The sequence below is a fragment of the Pseudorasbora parva genome, chromosome 4, assembly GCF_024679245.1.
Source record: "Pseudorasbora parva isolate DD20220531a chromosome 4, ASM2467924v1, whole genome shotgun sequence".
NCBI classification, from domain to species: Eukaryota; Metazoa; Chordata; class Actinopteri; order Cypriniformes; family Gobionidae; genus Pseudorasbora; species Pseudorasbora parva.
The window spans coordinates 58,159,236-58,179,235 of record NC_090175.1 but is presented as its reverse complement, the minus strand read 5'-3'; the positions used below and the strand labels follow the sequence as shown (position 1 = coordinate 58,179,235).

General features: G+C 43.6%; 1 protein-coding gene across 4 annotated transcripts in view; it reads left to right on the top strand.

Moving 5' to 3' along the window:
• Positions 1–20,000, top strand: part of LOC137073639 (transmembrane and coiled-coil domain-containing protein 3-like) — a 39,834-nt gene that overhangs the window by 13,993 nt on the left and 5,841 nt on the right. For 3 of the 4 annotated variants that reach the window (XM_067442327.1, XM_067442326.1, XM_067442328.1), the window contains 9 exons: positions 2,999–3,148; positions 4,177–4,253; positions 10,312–10,372; positions 11,720–11,786; positions 15,323–15,432; positions 16,300–16,391; positions 17,451–17,613; positions 19,249–19,395; positions 19,592–19,660. In XM_067442327.1, the coding sequence (XP_067298428.1) occupies positions 2,999–3,148; positions 4,177–4,253; positions 10,312–10,372; positions 11,720–11,786; positions 15,323–15,432; positions 16,300–16,391; positions 17,451–17,613; positions 19,249–19,395; positions 19,592–19,660 (936 nt within the window). Of the gene's footprint in view, positions 1–2,998; positions 3,149–4,176; positions 4,254–9,546; positions 9,713–10,311; positions 10,373–11,719; positions 11,787–15,322; positions 15,433–16,299; positions 16,392–17,450; positions 17,614–19,248; positions 19,396–19,591; positions 19,661–20,000 lie in introns of those variants that run through there. The other variant, XM_067442329.1, reaches the window with a different exon arrangement.

The window sequence follows — 20,000 nt, the reverse complement described above, 5'->3', positions numbered from 1 at the left end:
AATTAGACGAGTCTGTGAGCGGGGCTACTGAATTAGACGAATCGGTGGACGGGGCTACTGAATTAGACGAGTCTGTGAGCGGGGCTACTGAAATAGACGAGTCTGTGGGCGGGGCTACTGAATTAGACGAGTCGGTGGACGGGGCTACTGAATTAGATGAGTCGGTGGACGGGGCTACTGAATTAGACGAATCGGTGGACGGGGCTACTGAATTAGACGAGTCGGTGGACGGGGCTACTGAATTAGACGAGTCGGTGGACGGGGCTACTGAAATAGACGAGTCTGTGGGCGGGGCTACTGAATTAGACGAGTCGGTGGACGGGGCTACTGAATTAGACGAGTCGGTGGACGGGGCTACTGAAATAGACGAGTCTGTGGGCGGGGCTACTGAATTAGACGAGTCGGTGGACGGGGCTACTGAATTAGACGAGTCGGTGGACGGGGCTACTGAATTAGACGAGTCGGTGGGCGGGGCTACTGAATTAGACGAGTCGGTGGGCGGGGCTACTGAATTAGACGAGTCGGTGGGCGGGGCTACTGAATTAGACGAGTCGGTGGGCGGGGCTACTGAATTAGACGAGTCGGTGGACGGGGCTACTGAATTAGACGAGTCGGTGGACGGGGCTACTGAATTAGACGAGTCGGTGGACGGGGCTACTGAATTAGACGAGTCTGTGGACGGGGCTACTGAAATAGACGAGTCGGTGGACGGGGCTACTGAAATAGACGAGTCTGTGAGCAGGGCTACTGAATTAGACGAGTCGGTGGACGGGGCTACTGAATTAGACGAGTCGGTGGACGGGGCTACTGAAATAGACGAGTCTGTGGGCGGGGCTACTGAATTAGACGAGTCGGTGGACGGGGCTACTGAATTAGACGAGTCGGTGGACGGGGCTACTGAATTAGACGAGTCGGTGGGCGGGGCTACTGAATTAGACGAGTCGGTGGACGGGGCTACTGAATTAGACGAGTCGGTGGGCGGGGCTACTGAATTAGACGAGTCGGTGGACGGGGCTACTGAATTAGACGAGTCGGTGGACGGGGCTACTGAATTAGACGAGTCGGTGGACGGGGCTACTGAATTAGACGAGTCGGTGGACGGGGCTACTGAATTAGACGAGTCGGTGGGCGGGGCTACTGAATTAGACGAGTCGGTGGACGGGGCTACTGAATTAGACGAGTCGGTGGACGGGGCTACTGAATTAGACGAGTCTGTGAGCGGGGCTACTGAATTAGACGAGTCGGTGGACGGGGCTACTCAATTAGACGAGTCTGTGAGCGGGGCTACTGAATTAGACAAGGCGGTGGGCGGGGCTACTGAATTAGACGAGTCTGTGAGCGGGGCTACTGAATTAGACGAGTCGGTGGACGGGGCTACTGAATTAGACGAGTCTGTGAGCGGGGCTACTGAATTAGACGAGTCGGTGGACGGGGCTACTGAATTAGACGAGTCAGTGGACGGGGCTACTGAATTAGACGAGTCGGTGGACGGGGCTACTAAATTAGACGAGTCTGTGAGCGGGGCTACTGAATTAGACGAGTCAGTGGACGGGGCTACTGAAATAGACGAGTCGGTGGGCGGGGCTACTGAATTAGACGAGTCGGTGGACGGGGCTACTGAATTAGACGAGTCGGTGGACGGGGCTACTGAATTAGACGAGTCTGTGAGCGGGGCTACTGAATTAGACGAGGTGGTGGGCGGGGCTACTGAAATAGACGAGTCTGTGAGCGGGGCTACTGAATTAGACGAGGTGGTGGACGGGGCTACTGAATTAGACGAGTCGGTGGACGGGGCTACTGAATTAGACGAGTCTGTGAGCGGGGCTACTGAATTAGACGAGGCGGTGGGCGGGGCTACTGAAATAGACGAGTCGGTGGGCGGGGCTACTGAATTACACGAGGCGGTTGGCGGGGCTACGTTCCTCTGTGCGTTCGCTCGGTGCTGCTGTGACATGTTTGAATGAATGATTCAGTGACTCACTCATTAAGAGAGTCAAATGCTTCGATCCTAAATGAATCAGCTGTTTGAATGAATGATTCAGTCCCTGCGTCCCAATTAGCACACTATCCATCCTAAATAGTACTCGAAAATAGACTTAGTATGTCCCAAACCGTAGTATGTTGAAAAGAGTATTCCAAAGATACCCGGATGGTTTACTATTTCCGGTCCGAATTTGAAGTATGGCTCGCTGGGCACTAACGGCCGATATTACCCACAACCCATTGCGAGTTGGAGGAGGATTCGATTAGAACTACACACGGATAAAAAGCGTTAAAAAACTACAAACATGACGGATGTGCGAGTCCGCCGGTTAAGTAGAGAGGTTTAGATAAAGGGGTTTGAGTGACCAGCTATCAGTATTTAACCTGACAGAAATATATTTATTCAGTGTTGTCCACATTATATCTCGCCGGCAGCAGCATTGTGCATTTTATGTAATGACACGTTTGGCCGTTAACTTTTAAAAGCATCATTATATTTAAACTGCAAACACACGAGGAGAGTCTCTGCATTAAAGACACACACACGGCAGATCAACGAGCGGCTACACTTCTCTCCGATACGCAGGAGTTTAAACTGAATGAGGAGGATTTGAGCTGATGAATCTGACGATGATTGACAGGGCAGTGAAACGGAGACGGGATGCTCGTAACTAAACGACAGAGTCCGTTAAAGATGGCGAAGTAGTCCCGAAGCTTGCATACTTTTCTGCTACACACTCAAAAGTATATACCTTTTCTTCACAAAAAGAGTACATACTTTTAGGACGTAGTATAAGTAGGCGAATTGGGACGCAGCAAGTGACTCAATAAGAGAGTCAAATGCTTCGATCCTAATTGAATCAGCCGTTTGAATGAATCATTTGAATGAATGAATCAGTCTTTAAGACTCTTTAATAATGAAAATATATATTTTTTTCACTTTTATCGCACACCCATAAATGGCAGTGATTTGTTGACTGTGAATATGAATGTGGCTCCGTTTCTCTGTCCTCAGTTCGTAATGGCGGTGCTGGTTCTGTCGGCCATCCTGCCCCCGGGCTCGCTTCACATCCGCTGGCTGGTTTCGGCCGGGTTGGCTCAGGTCAGCGAGTTCTCCTTCGTTTTGGGGAGTCGAGCTCGCCGAGCCGGCATCATCTCTCGAGAGGTCAGTAATGTCCGAATACTCTCACAGAATGCCTCCCTATTGTGCCGCATATCGAGTGAATCGCTTCACAAACATGAACAAATGTAGGGGGCGGGGCTTGATTGTGTCTGTGGGGAATTGATTGGATGGCTGTGGTTTATTATCCGCTTGTTAAGACGTGACGTAAGGAACACCGTTTCTGGGTCCAAGCCTTAACTCGTTTCACTTGAGAATGGCATTGACGGTCGTATATAAACGCTATTTATTCATATTAAACATCAAACATTTTAAAAAGTTAAACATTTAAATACTTACAGTCTACACAACAGTGTCTACTCAACAGTGTCTGGTCAGCTGGAATTTTGGTATGAAGATTAAGGTTATGATTATAATTTTTTTTGTGGTATTACACCACACTGGGTGCGGTTAACTCAAAAATTCAGCTTATTGAAATAATCAGTTTTCCCCGTTTACATGCAAACCAGTAAACTGACAACGCAAGTAAACTGCGTTTACATGACTTTATTACTAACCCGGTTATTTCCATGTAGTGACGTCAAAAATAATAATGTCCGTATCTGACTCTGAGTATTCCCGATGTTACATCAGTTGTGATTTTAAATAATGTCAGCAGAAGATTTACGGCTCATATTATCCCTCATCAGAATGACTGGTGTGGTGGTAACTTCCAGAAATGTGCGGAAAACTTTGCAATGTTTTTTTTTTAATAATTAGGATACCACATTTACCATATTGTGTATTATGTTAGATGCCCAATCCATAGTTTTCAGTAGGGGTGTAACAAATCATCTACTACGTCGATGTATCGATTTATATTCCTATGATCCAACTACATCCATCTGCGCTCGGCAAGTTGGCCTTCCGGACAACATATATCAATCTAATATCGTTTTAAAAGGCGATCGATCGATTGTATTGATATTGATTGGCTGATCTGCTGTGAGTGACAGGTGGCCCCGCCCTGACTCCTCCTCCGTACAGGTGTGTCTGCTGTGAGTGACAGGTGTCTCCTCTCCTCTTCTTCACAGGTGTACCTGCTGGTCCTCAGTGTCTCCACACTGAGCCTCCTCCTGGCTCCGGTGTTGTGGAGAGCCGCCACACTCAGGTGTGTCCCGCGGGCCGACAGGAAGCCGCTCACCTGAGTCTCTCAGACGCTCACGCTAATGCATCATATTGATGACAAGCTGAAGGACAGAGCATTCATATATTCACAGCGATGGAAGCGCACAACTTTTATAATGTGTCTGTTATGAAGTTATATTATTTATTTGTGTAATATGTGCCTTGATGAGCTGATGTCTGTTATGGTGCAGAAATACTCGCCCAGACGCCCTGATTCTGAGCACAAGGTGGCGGCTGTTCATACATTACTCTATGATTACTCTATGATTACTCTATGATTACTCGGACGTTACTCTATGATTACTCTATGATTACTCTATGATTACTCTATGATTACTCGGACGTTACTCTATGATTACTCTATGATTACTCTATGATTACTCTATGATTACTCTATGATTACTCGGACGTTACTCTATGATTACTCTATGATTACTCGGACGTTACTCTATGATTACTCTATGATTACTCTATGATTACTCGGACGTTACTCTATGATTACTCTATGATTACTCTATGATTACTCGGACGTTACTCTATGATTACTCTATGATTACTCGGACGTTACTCTATGATTACTCTATGATTACTCATACATTACTCTATGATTACTCTATGATTACTCATACATTACTCTATGATTACTCTATGATTACTCTATGATTACTCGGACGTTACCTTATGATTACTCTATGATTACTCATACATTACTCTATGATTACTCTATGATTACTCATACATTACTCTATGATTACTCTATGATTACTCATACATTACTCTATGATTACTCTATGATTACTCATACATTACTCTATGATTACTCTATGATTACTCGGACGTTACTCTATGATTACTCTATGATTACTCTATGATTACTCGGACGTTACTCTATGATTACTCTATGATTACTCGGACGTTACTCTATGATTACTCTATGATTACTCATACATTACTCTATGATTACTCTATAATTACTCGTACATTACTCTATGATTACTCAGACGTTACTCTATGATTACTCTATGATTACTCTATGATTACTCTATGATTACTCAGACGTTACTCTATGATTACTCTATGATTACTCTATGATTACTCTATGATTACTCTATGATTACTCAGACGTTACTCTATGATTACTCTATGATTACTCTATGATTACTCGGACGTTACTCTATGATTACTCAGACGTTACTCTATGATTACTCAGACGTTACTCTATGATTACTCAGACGTTACTCTATGATTACTCTATGATTACTCTATGATTACTCTATGATTACTCAGACGTTACTCTATGATTACTCTATGATTACTCTATGATTACTCAGACGTTACTCTATGATTACTTGGACGTTACTCTATGATTACTCTATGATTACTCTATGATTACTCAGACGTTACTCTATGATTACTCTATGATTACTCAGACGTTACTCTATGATTACTCTATGATTACTCTATTATTACTCAGACGTTACTCTATGATTACTCTATGATTACTCGGACGTTACTCTATGATTACTCTATGATTACTCAGACGTTACTCTATGATTACTCTATGATTACTCTATGATTACTCAGACGTTACTGTATGATTACTCTATGATTACTCTATGATTACTCAGACGTTACTCTATGATTACTCAGACGTTACTCTATGATTACTCTATGATTACTCAGACGTTACTCTATGATTACCCTATGATTACTCGGACGTTACTCTATGATTACTCTATGATTACTCAGACGTTACTCTATGATTACTCTATGATTACTCAGACGTTACTGTATGATTACTCTATGATTATTCTACGGTTACTCGTACATTACTCATAGATTATGATTACTCTATGATTATTCTACGGTTACTCGTACATTACTCATAGATTATGATTACTCTATGATTATTCTATGGTTACTCGTACATTACTCATAGATTATGATTACTCTATGATTATTCTACGGTTACTCGTACATTACTCATAGATTATGATTACTCTATGATTACTCTATGATTACTCAGACGTTACTCTATGATTACTCTATGATTATTCTATGGTTACTCGTACATTACTCATAGATTACTCTATGATTACTCGTACATTACTCATAGATTACTCTTTGATTACTCATACATTACTCATAGATTACTCTTTGATTTCTTGTACATTGCTCATAGATTACTCTTTGATTACTCATACATTACTCATAGATTACTCTTTGATTACTCATACATTACTCATAGATTACTCTTTGATTTCTTGTACATTACTCATAGATTACTCTTTGATTACTCGTACATTACTCATAGATTACTTGTACATTACTCATAGATTACTCTTTGATTACTCGTACATTACTCATAGATTTCTTGTACATTACTCATAGATTACTCTTTGATTACTCGTACATTACTCATAGATTACTCATAGATTACTTGTACATTACTCATAGATTACTTGTACATTACTCATAGATTACTTGTACATTACTCATAGATTTCTTGTACATTACTCATAGATTACTTGTACATTACTCATAGATTACTCATAGATTACTTGTACATTACTCATAGATTACTCTTTGATTACTCGTACATTACTCATAGATTACTTGTACATTACTCATAGATTACTCTTTGATTACTCGTACATTACTCATAGATTTCTTGTACATTACTCATAGATTACTCTTTGATTACTCGTACATTACTCATAGATTACTCATAGATTACTTGTACATTACTCATAGATTACTTATAGATTACTCTTTGATTTCTTGTACATTACTCATAGATTACTCTTTGATTACTCGGACATTACTCATAGATTACTCATAGATTACTTGTACATTACTCATAGATTACTTGTACATTACTCATAGATTACTCTGATTACTCGTACATTACTCATAGATTACTTGTACATTACTCATAGATTACTCATAGATTACTTGTACATTACTCATAGATTACTTGTACATTACTCATAGATTACTCTATGATTACTTGTACATTACTCATAGATTACTTGTACATTACTCATAGATTACTCTATGATTACTCGTACATTACTCATAGATTACTTGTACATTACTCATAGATTACTCGTACATTACTCATAGATTACTCGTACATTACTCATAGATTACTTGTACATTACTCATAGATTACTTGTACATTACTCATAGATTACTTGTACATTACTCATAGATTACTTGTACATTACTCATAGATTACTCGTACATTACTCATAGATTACTTGTACATTACTCATAGATTACTCGTACATTACTCATAGATTACTTGTACATTACTCATAGATTACTTGTACATTACTCATAGATTACTTGTACATTACTCATAGATTACTTGTACATTACTCATAGATTACTCGTACATTACTCATAGATTACTTGTACATTACTCATAGATTACTCGTACATTACTCATAGATTACTTGTACATTACTCATAGATTACTCGTACATTACTCATAGATTACTTGTACGTTACTCATAGATTACTCATAGATTACTTGTACATTACTCATAGATTACTCGTACATTACTCATAGATTACTTGTACGTTACTCATAGATTACTCATAGATTACTCGTACATTACTCATAGATTACTTGTACATTACTCATAGATTACTCATAGATAACTCGTACATTACTCATAGATTACTTGTACGTTACTCATAGATTACTCATAGATTACTCGTACATTACTCATCGATTACTCATAGATTACTCATAGATTACTCTCAGACTCTGAATCATTTCTCTGGACTGTATATTCTCAATAAACCTTCACTTCAGTCATGGAGCGGCTTGTGTTTGTGTAGTATTGAGCGACTGCACTGAGATTATACAGACAATTAGTATTTTCATAATTATTTTTTTTGTCTCAATTGACTTGCCTTGTAATAATGATTTAGTATTGTCTCATAATTATGGATTAGTATGTCATAATTACATTTTTGTGTGGTGTTGTGTTTGTTATGATTGACCAAAGCATGATTTCTGTCGTGTGTGGCAGAAACGGGCTTCGGTACATTATGGTCAGAGAATATTGTCTTGTGTCATGTAGACATGCTACAGGCCTCAGGTCAGATAACCATCACATACATTAATGCCGATGCGATTCAGACTCTCCCTGCGTGTCAATCTGCTCCCTAGTTCACTAGTCAGGGCACTGATCAGGACATAAGTCAATGGGCTGACTCCCTGATCAGTGCCCTGACTACTGAACTAGGGAGCAGATTGAGGCGCTCCCTCAGGTGCGAGTCACAAATCAATCATTACTCTAATGACTCGTTCGAATCGATTCCCTGACCCGAACTGCTGTCTTATAAAATCGACTCCAATATTCTAAAATTACGATAACTTACAATTGGGGACACTAAAAAAAAAAAGATTAAAGTTATTCAACTTATTATACAAATAAAATGTATGAATTAAGTCTTATTTAATTCTGTAAACTATAATACTGATCTGCCAACATTGTCGCTATATAATAAATTAAAATAAGCTGATAACATCACTGTTTACTCCAAAACGACTGTACAGCCAAATCTAATTTTGTCGCAATATTATCCTGTTTAACACTGTGAAGCTGCTTTGACACAATCGTGATTGTAAAAGCGCTATATAAATAAAGTTGATTGATTGGGTTTCCTTCACACTGAATGAGCTTTCAGACTCTTACTATGCCTTTATGTCAAAAGTGGAAAACACTTTAATAGTTAACATTTTTCAATTGTAAACGATCTTCGCTAGCATGACTGTGTATCACAATGTTGGCAAAGTATTAACATATTACAATAACTGGTGGAAACTAAGGCAAGGCAAGTTTATTCGTATAGCACATTTCATACCCAATGGCAATTCAAAGTGCTTTACATAGAAATTAATTAAAACAGTGGTAACAAATGCATGAGAAAAAAGAATACCATATGGACCAATACAATTTTTAAAACAACCATAGTTAAAACAGTTGTAAAGATAATAATAATAAAATAAAAACTAATAATAAAAAATAAGATAAAATAAAATGGTCAGATCCACAATAATGGTCTGATATAAAAATAAAACATTCTTCAGTTTACAGCCTACATACATGTACCATCTTTATTATGGTGGTTACTATGGTTAACTATGGTGGAAACTGTAATATCTGGGTGTGAATCACTGATTCGATAATGAACCGATTCGCTCAGATGACTCGGGATTTCCACACGTCTCGCATGGAGTTGTGAGTGCGTGCTGACGTCACACCGTGCGTACCCAATCAGAGCACGAGCTCACAGGACACCGCCAAGCTCGGTTTGAAGTAGCTCGCGCGTCCGATTCCAGCGCGATAAACAAATATTTTTTTCCGACAAACTGTAAATATTATTGCGCGATATGGCGCGGATGTGAGCGGGGTCGTTAAGGTAAGAGAAAGCAGGGCGTGTTACGAAGATTGTGTGTCGTATGTGTGCGTAAAGTACGTGAAAGCGTCAGCTTAGCTGTAGCCGCGTCGAGCTAACGCGATATTGTCAACAAGAGAGAAACGGATAAGTTTTGGAAGCCCAAACGTAAAAATATAACAACCTCAGTAAAAGAAGTTAAGTTCAAAGATTTGCCAAAGCATAATGTGTAACGAAATGGGCTTCCACCAAACTTTTCGTTGTGTGTGTGTGTGTGTGTGTGTGGACAGTTTGCGTGTGATTCATAAATATTAATTTTAGGCCGATAAACAAGGAGTGTAATGTTATTAAACACGCATTATATATGTGTTTATCCCTCACTGTAATCTTTAATCAGAATAACTTATTCTCTGATGACGAGGGCGGGGCCACCTGTCACTCATATGAGATCAGCCAATAGCAAACCACAGCCATCCAATCAATTCCCCACAGACACGACCAAGCCCCGCCCACATCTGTTCTTGTTCGGGAAGCGCTTTACTCGATAAACCACAATAATGTGTGTGTGTGTGTGTGTGTGTGTGTGTGTGTGTGTGTGTGTGTGTGTGTGTGTGTGTTTTCAGCAGAACTGCAGTCACAGACCAAAGATTGGCCACGCCTCCGGTAGCCATCATGGCTAAAGATGTAAGAACCACACACTTTACAATATCTGTGTTCATTGTTGCGCTGACAAGTTTATAGTTATGTTTTATATCATCTCGTTTGCATTAGTCGTTCAAGAGGGAAAACATGAAGGATGATATGACGTCTAATAGCACAGAAACTGTGTTGTCATTTCATTTGAGTAACACTGATGATCTCTTCATCACGGCTCCTGTTAGCGGGTGGGATATATTAGGCAGCAAGTGAACATTTAGTCCTCAGGGTTGATGTGTGTGAAGCAGGAGAAATGGGCAAGCGTAAGGATTTGAGCGAGTTTGGCCAGATTGTGACGGCTAGACGACTGGGTCAGAGCATCTCCAAAACTGCAGCTCTTGTGGGCTGTTCCCGGTCTGCAGTGGTCAGTATCTATCAAAAGTGCTCCAAGGAAGGACCAGTGGAGAACCGGCCACAGGGTCATGGGCGGCCAAGGCTCATTGATGACCGTGGGGAGCGAAGGCTGGCCCGTGGGGTCCGATCAAACAGACGAGCTACTGGAGCTCAAACTGCTCCAGAAGTTAATGCTGGTTCTGATAGAAAGCTGTCAGAATACACAGAGCAGCTCAGTTTGAGGCGTATGGGGCGGCATAGGGTGACCTCTGACCCCTGACCCCGCCGAAAGCACCAACAGTGGCACGTGAGCATCAGAACTGGACCACGGAGCAATGGAAGAAGGTGGCCTGGTCTGAGGAATCACGTGTTCTTCTACATCACGTGGATGGCCGGGTGTGTGTGTGTGTGTGTCTTACCTGGGGAACACATGGCCCCAGGATGCACTATGGGAAGAAGGCGAGCCGGCGGAGGCAGTGTGATGCTTTGGCCAATGTTCTGCTGGGAAACCTTGGGTCCTCCATCCATGTGGATGTTACTTTGACACGCTCCACCTACCTAAGCATTGCTGAGACCATGTTCAGCCTTTGATGGAAACGGTATTCTGGTGGCTGTGGCTCTTCCAGCAGGATAATGCTCCTGACACAAAGCACAAATGCTTCAGGAATGGTTTGAGGAGCACAACAACCAGTTTGAGGCGTCGACTCGGCCTCCAGATTCCCCAGATCTCAATCCAATCGAGCATCTGTGGGATGAGCTGAACAAACAAGTCCCCACTTACAGGACTTAGAGGATCTGCTGCTAACATCTTGGTGCCCTGCACAATTTTAGGGGTCTAGAGGAGTCCATCAGAGACGGGTCAGACCAACACAATATCAGGAAGGTGGTCATAATGTTATGATCGGTGTATATCTCTAGCCAGTGTGTGTGTTGTTGTGTCGATGAACACATGAGCTGCTCGTGTTAATGTAATAATAAACTCTCGCTCTCTCTGATCCTCAGGCTGGACTTAAAGACACAAACCGAGAGATACGGTTGTTTGTCAACCAGACTCTGAGTCCTGGAAAACGTGAGTACACGCACACACACACACACACACTGACCCCAGTGCATGATGGGTAACTATAGGACGTCTCGAATAAACATTCAAATAACAATAATAGTGTGCAACATTTTGTGGCGTACTGTTAACGTGAGATGAATGCAATAATAATGATATTGCGCTAAATTTATCGAAAGATGTTCGTAGGCCGGTCACGATAACACAGTTTGCTGGACGATAAATTGACCAAGAAATGATTGTGATAAACGGTAATATCGTCGTTCTGAGGCAATCTTCATCTATAATAATGATAATGGCATAATAATGCAGATACATGTTTTCAAATATCAATAAACTTTTATTTCTGAAGACTATTTAACACTGAAAACAGAAAACATTTTAAATATCCTCAATAAATGAAGAAAACGACCAGAAGTAATAAAAGCAGTGTATGAGAACTGCAGCAGATGAGGCGTCGGGCCGGCGGTTCACTAAACACACGGCTCTGGTTTTCTTCCTTTTAATCGTTAACACTCCAGGAATTTACTTCAGCATATGATTTATAACTTAATTATCAACAATTTAGGGTACTGCATAAAAAGAGTTATATGTTGTAATCATGCACAAACTGGACGTCTCTGAGGAAAGCTCGGTGAGATTTTGATACAGCGAGAGAAGACATCGAAGAACTAGGGCTGAACGATACGGACACAATTTCATATCGCGATTTTCATGCCAGATATCTCGATATCGATACGATATGACTACCTGTTCGGTGAAAACCAAGCATTTCTCAGAAAAATAAGAAGATTTAAGCCTACATTTCAAAAACTTGTGTCAGAAACTGTATTGTTTGTAAGCCTTTCGCACGTGCGATCACACCGCTGTAATCAGAGGCTGGCCTGCGGATGATCAAGTGCATCACATGATCAACTGATAAACCCAAATGCTGACTTTAGCCAGAGACAGGCGCGCTCAGAGCTGTCATATATCACACCATTTCAGTGTTTTCAACCACATGCTGTTTATTTTAGGTTTCAAACATATCAATTCACATAAGAACTAAAAAAACAAAACATTTAGGCTGCTTTCACATTTAGTTCGGTTCATTTGGTCCGACATTGTTGCATTTTTCAGCTTTTTTTGTTTTTCACTGATTGCTTTGGTCTGAACCAGTTGAAACGAACCGAAACGCAGGCACGTCACAACATCCACATCACTCATTGGCCGTGGCGTATTTCCTAAACTGCTTTTCGATTGGTCAGAATTTACATGTGGAAAATTCCAACAGAAGAGGCAAATCCAGCAAACTATAATAACCCTATGGAGAGACGACTGCACGCTGGTTTTGTCCCTGGCCATAATCTACTGCCCTGTGTGTGTTTACCACAGTATACAAACAATACGTTTCTCTAATGAAGCGCGGATGCGGCGTGGAAACACCGCTGTAATGGCCTGCAGACGAGAGCGCATCGCTCGTCACTTCAAGCGGAGGCGTGCATTCATTATTCTTAACATGCGCATCTTCCCGAAAATATTTCCAGCAATCTATCAGGTAATGTCATGCACACTATGTCTGCGTACGAGAGCTGGTTTAGTCCAAAAATGATCAGCACTTTTGCAGTTGGTTCAGTTCGAGGTCAGATCACGTTCTCACCACAAACACACCGCTCCAGAGTTCGTTTGAAAGCGTACCGAGACCAGCTCTTCAAGGAGGTCTCGTACGCTTGTTTGGTCCGCTTTTGGTGCGCACCTGAGTGCGATCGCTGCTTTCATACCTGACCAAACGAACCGCACCAAAGAGGAACCGAACTCCAGTACGATTCAACCGAACTAAATGAGGCAGGTGTGTAAAATACACACTGATGTCTCTGGAAGAGGTAATAATAATCCTTTCCATTATAATTCGACACGTTTTATTCATATCAGATACACACATTGTGTAAGTAACTTCAGTGTTTACTCTATTCTATTCCCAGTTCACCAGCCACTTTAAAGTATTTCCGGAGAAGTGATGAATTCACGTGTTGTAAACATAGAGGTTGTAAATCCAACAGATCTGATTCGCTGAACTGCGTCTGCGGCACAAACTAACCCGGCGGCGGCCATCGCGCATACAGCTCAACTAACGCCATCACTATAAAGGGGTTTAAACAGCAATAGACTTCCACTCGCATGCATTTGACAACCGGAATATCAGAGATGTCATGCCATAGCGAACACATTAGTGAATATTCAGAATAAAAAAGGAAAAATGACATAAAAGCAGATCATCATTCATTCAGCGCTGTTGCTGCTGCGGTGTCACGTGACCAGCTGGTGAATGGACTGCATTTATATAGCGCTTTTAACAGACCCTATGGCCATCCAAAGCGCTTTACATCTTGCCTCACATTCACCCATTCATACACTGACGGCGGTGTCAGCCATGTAAGGCACCATCAGCTCGTCGGGAGCAGCTGGGGATAGGGGTCTGGCTCATGGACACTTCGACACTTGGTCAGGTGGAACCGGGGATTGAACCACCAACCTTCGGTTTGTAGACAACCTACATGAACCACTGAGCACTGACGCGTCACCATGGGAACGCCGCCCCCATCTCACAATATAGTTCCCACATCCCTGGTAGTGTGTGTGCGCTGGCTTTAGCGGTGTATTCAACGGCACACTCGTAAAACTGATGTTTGTTGTGACTGCCAGAGTTGTGTGCTGGGCGAGCGCGGAGAGGGGACATCTATATCGTCGATATCGTTGCTTTTTTCGATAGTTATATCTTGAAGGTTCATATCGAGATATAGATACGATAGCGATATATCGTTCAGCCCTAATGACATGCTTTTAATTTATTTGGCAAAAGCAGAATGTGTATTGCTCTCTCTCTACAGGAACTCATGAGCCTTTAGTACACACAGATTGAACTGAAGAATTAACTTGCATTTATCAAACTGCTAACTTCAGTGTAGCTTTAAGCCTCGTTTATACTCGACCAGTAGAGCGTGGCGCTAGCAACGCCAAGGTCATGGGTTTGATTCCCAGGGAAAGCAAGATTTGACATTAATGTAAAATGTGTACCTTGAATGCAATGTAAGTCGCTTTGGATAAAAGCGTCTGCTAAATGCATAACTATATACTCGACGCACGCGGGAAAACTGACGTTAACGCGGAGTGAGATGACCCCATTTAGCTTGGCGATGTGCACGTTAAATTTTGTAACTTTGCGTGTAGCTCCGCAAACCGAAGAGCCACGAGTTCCAGACGAATCTGGCTGAGCATGACGGCTCATTACGCCTCATTCGAGTATAAACCATCGGTATAAACATCTCCCCAAACGGAAAAGGCGCGCTCGCTCAGAGAGAGAGACGAGGAAAACACAAGCATGCAAGGGGAAATTATCGCAACCGAAAAAATGATCAAAATTGTGCGATTCATTGATTTATTGAATATCGCGACAGGCGTAGATGATTTTTGAGCATCATATCATTGCAGAATGAATGCTGAAGGATCATGTGACACTGAATAGTGGAGTAATGATGTTGTGTGTGTGTGTGTGTGTGTGTGTGTAGCTGCAGGTGTGCTGTCGCTCCTGACCGTTCATCCAGCATCCATCACTGCGGTCAAACAGATCCTGCCCAAAGCCCTGACCCCTGGGTCTCATCATGTGCTGCCCCATGTGGTAAGAGTCTGACCTCAGCAGTCCTCCAATAGAGACGGAGCATATTTAGGCCACGCCCACACCGGGGGGGACAATCCAACGCTCTCCATTGACTGTCATTTCAGACTTATTACAAAAACAGAACAATGTCTAAAAGCTGAAATGTGACAAGGTGTGCAGAAAACAAGCTAAACAACACAGAACTAGAAACGAGCGTTTAAGGAGACAAAAGCGGACACAGTAAGACGTGAAGCTTCAGCAGAAGAATGGCTCAGTTTGGGGATCCTGACACTCAGTGTGTCTACACGTGCAGTAAACATTAGTCAAATATCCAAAAGTCAGGTTTATATATTATATTTCCTGTCTCTGATGACGTTCTCCTCCAGTGTGTGTAGTTCTCAGTGTGATATAACATGTTGAGCTCTGTCTCTATTACATGTCTGCACTCTCATGTCTTTAAGCGCTCGTCAGCAGCTTATAAACACCTCTGGGGCTTTGGTTGTGTGTTCTTTAGCTTGGTTTCCGCACACCTCGTCACATGTCAGCTTTTAGACATTATTTGTTTTAGTCAGAAATGATAAGGAGGCGCTTCACGCAATAGAAAGTCAATGGAGAGCGTTTGGTTTGTTTCCCCCCGGTGGGCGTGGCTTCAGATTATGACACGTGTTGCTCTGTCACATGACCACACTCGCCGGCCCCGCCCACTGGTCTCCGTGGCGATAAAGCCCTCCATTAACATTGTGTGAGGTGACCCGGAGAGTGTAAGCGGATCACAGAACGCCAGAGTCAGCGGGATTACACTCTCCATCATCCTATTACTACAGCTGATGTTGACTGTGTGTCTGTCTGTCTGTCTGTGTGTGTGTGCATGTGTGTGTGTGTCTGCAGGTGATTGGCACCCCTCAGAGGATGGGCACGCCCACCGCACACTTCCACACGCCACAGACCCAGACTCAAGAGTCCTCGCCCTGGTCCACCGGGTCAGTTCGTCAGTCCAGACACACACACACACACACACACTGACAGACAGACAGACACACAGACACACACGCAGACAGACAGACACACACACGCACGCAGACACACACACACACACACAGACAGACAGACGGACACACTCACACACTCATACACAGACAGAAACACACACACTCACACAGGCAGGCAGACAGGGACACACACACACACAGGCAGACAGACACACACACACACACACACACACAGGCAGACAGACAGACACACACACACACACACACACAGACACTCTCACACACAGACAGACACACACACACACTCACACAGGCAGGCAGACAGGCACACACACACACACTCACACAGGCAGACACACACACACACACACACTCACACAGGCAGACACACACACACACACACACACACACTGACAGACAGACACACACACAGACACACACGCAGACAGACAGACACACACACGCACACACACACACACACACACACACACACAGACAGACAGACACACTCATACACAGACAGAAACACACACACTCACACAGGCAGGCAGACAGGGACACACACACACATAGGCAGACAGACACACACACACACACACAGGCAGACAGACACACACACACACACAGGCAGACAGACACACACACACACACACACAGGCAGACAGACACACTCACACAGGCAGGCACACACTCTCTCCCACAGACACACACACACACACACAGGCAGACAGACACACTCACACAGGCAGGCACACACTCTCTCCCACAGACACACACACACACTCTCTCCCACAGACACACTCACACAGGCAGGCACACACTCTCTCCCACAGACACACACACACAAACACACTCTCTCCCGGTGCTTACTCTGACCCGCCGCCTCCCGCTATTAATGCACTACACATCAGAGAATAAACCGACTGTGCACAATCACACACAACTGAAAAATGAATAATGACTGACATCATTCCGGCCCTCCTCATCGTGTGTGTGTGTGTGTGTGTGTATATGAATGTGATGGGGTGTGTGTGTGTGGCTCCTCCGCAGGCGCAGCAGGAAGGGCGATAAGAGTGGGAAGGGTTTGCGGCACTTCTCCATGAAGGTGTGTGAGAAGGTGCAGAAGAAGGTCCTCACGTCTTACAACGAGGTGGCAGATGAGCTGGTGACGGAGCTCAGCGCCGCGGATGACATCATCTCCCCACACGAGGCGGTCAGCACACACACACACACACACACACACACAGTCACACACACACACTCTCTTGCAGCAACACACATTCACAAACACACTCATACTCTCTCTCACACACACACACTTATGACCATCACACACGCACTCAATCCCACGCACCGCTCACACTAGGGATGGCGAAAACGAAACATTTTCTTTTAAAAATCCCCTACAGCGCGTAACACGAGTCCCGCAAACGCGGCGCCGAGGAGCTTGTTTGTAATCGGAGGACAAACGGCTACTTCGTTCCGAAATGGTTTGGTTAAGGTGATGCCGTTGAAAATAAAGGCGCTTGTCCAGCGTTAGAAGCTCATTTGAAACATTGCATGTAATATATTTCCGAATGTAAGCCCATCTTATGCGGAATTACGCTTCATACGGCCGTCTGCCCCGGCTCTAACCTCCAGGGTTTACTGTCTGCAAACCTTGAGCGCTCAAACCCAAACGCTGTGACCTCGCGCCAAAAGGTTCTTATCAGTTTAAGTACAAACAGGCGAGTTATGAAAAATTGAGTGTGAGGGATTTGTTCACTTCACACAAAAAGCTTTTGTAATGAGACGCTAACTGTAGCGTTTAGCCCACTGTCTATAATAGACTAATTTACCGATCACTTTTTTTTTTTAACCGACAACTTTGATACAGTCAACCATCGGTCAAACGGTCATCGGTTAACATCTATAGCATACAAACACACACACACACACACACACACACACACACACACACACACACACACCCCATCACGCACACACACTCATTACCTATCATAGACACATAACACCTCTCACGTACTCACACACACACACTCATCACCCATCATACACACGCACGCACACACACACACACACACACAGTCAGACGCACGCACACATTTACATTTAATAATTTATCCAAAAGCGACTTAAGTGAGGATAGCTCTACACCAACCAGAGCAACGAAGGTGAAGCGGAGCTGATGGATTAAACATTCGCCGTATCCGGTCGGCTAAACTCCGAACACATCTTCCCTTCTTCAGAATGACTTCAGTGCCGCTCTTTGTTCTTTTCTCAGAGGAAAGCTTAACTCAAGTCTTCTAGAGTCGCGGTCAGAGCTGATTCGAGAGACCGCCGCCGTTCGCTAGTTTCTGTGTTTACTAGAAGCACGCAAACGCAACTCGACCGTCGTCATTATGGCCCCGCCCACCGACTCTATACACGATGTAATTGGCCCGACCAGAGTTCAACGTTTACAGCTCAGAAGAGTATTGAGAGTTGCTAGACGACACTCGCGGCAGATTAGATTTGCTGCCACTAGGGGGCGTTTAGATTTTTAGGCTAGTGCTGGGTTGGCTGTCTGTGCCAGAGTGAGTGAAGGTGATGCTCCTTCATCCAGCCAGAGATGTCTCTCAGACAGGCAGCGATAGAAGAACACACACACACACTCACTCACTCACTCACTCACTCGTGTCGTTGCTCCTCCAGCATGTGTACGATCAGAAGAACACACACTCACTCTTGTGTCGTTGCTCCTCCAGCATGTGTACAATGAGAAGAACACACACACACACACACACACACACACACACACACACTCACTCACTCACTCACTCACTCACTCGTGTCGTTGCTCCTCCAGCATGTGTACGATCAGAAGAACATCCGCAGACGAGTGTACGATGCGCTGAATGTCCTGATGGCCATGAACATCATCTCCAAAGACAAGAAGGAGATCAAGTGGATCGGCTTCCCCACCAACTCCGCTCAGGAGTGCCAGGACCTGGAGGTCAGAGAGAGAGAGAGTGTGTGTGTGTGTGTGTGCGTGTGTGTGTGTAATGGGTAGGTTTAGGGGCAGTGTTGGGGGATAGAAAATATGGTTTCTACAGTATAAAAACCATAACGCCTATGGAATGTCCCCACATTTCACAAAAACAAACGTGTGTCTGTGTGTGTGTGTGTGTGATCCTGTTCGTCTCCTGCAGGCCGAGCGGCAGCGGCGACTCGAGAGAATTAAACATAAACAGTCTCAGCTGCAGGAGCTCATTCTGCAGGTACTTCGCATCACTTCCTGTCTGTCAGTGCAACACCTGCTCATTTAGTTTTTCAGCATCTCATTTAATAAAACTATATATACAAACACACACTCCCCTGAAGGATTATTAGGAGCACACACTAATACTGTGTTTGACGCTTTCTCCTCCAGAACTGCCTTAATTCTCTGTGGCATTGATCAACAAGCTGCTGAAAGCATTCTTTAGAAATGTTGGCCCATATTGATAGGAGAGCATCTTGCAGTTGATGGAGATTTGTGGGATGCACATCCAGGGCACGAAGCTCCCGTTCCACCACATCCCAAAGATGCTCTATTGGGTTGAGATCTGGGGACTGTGG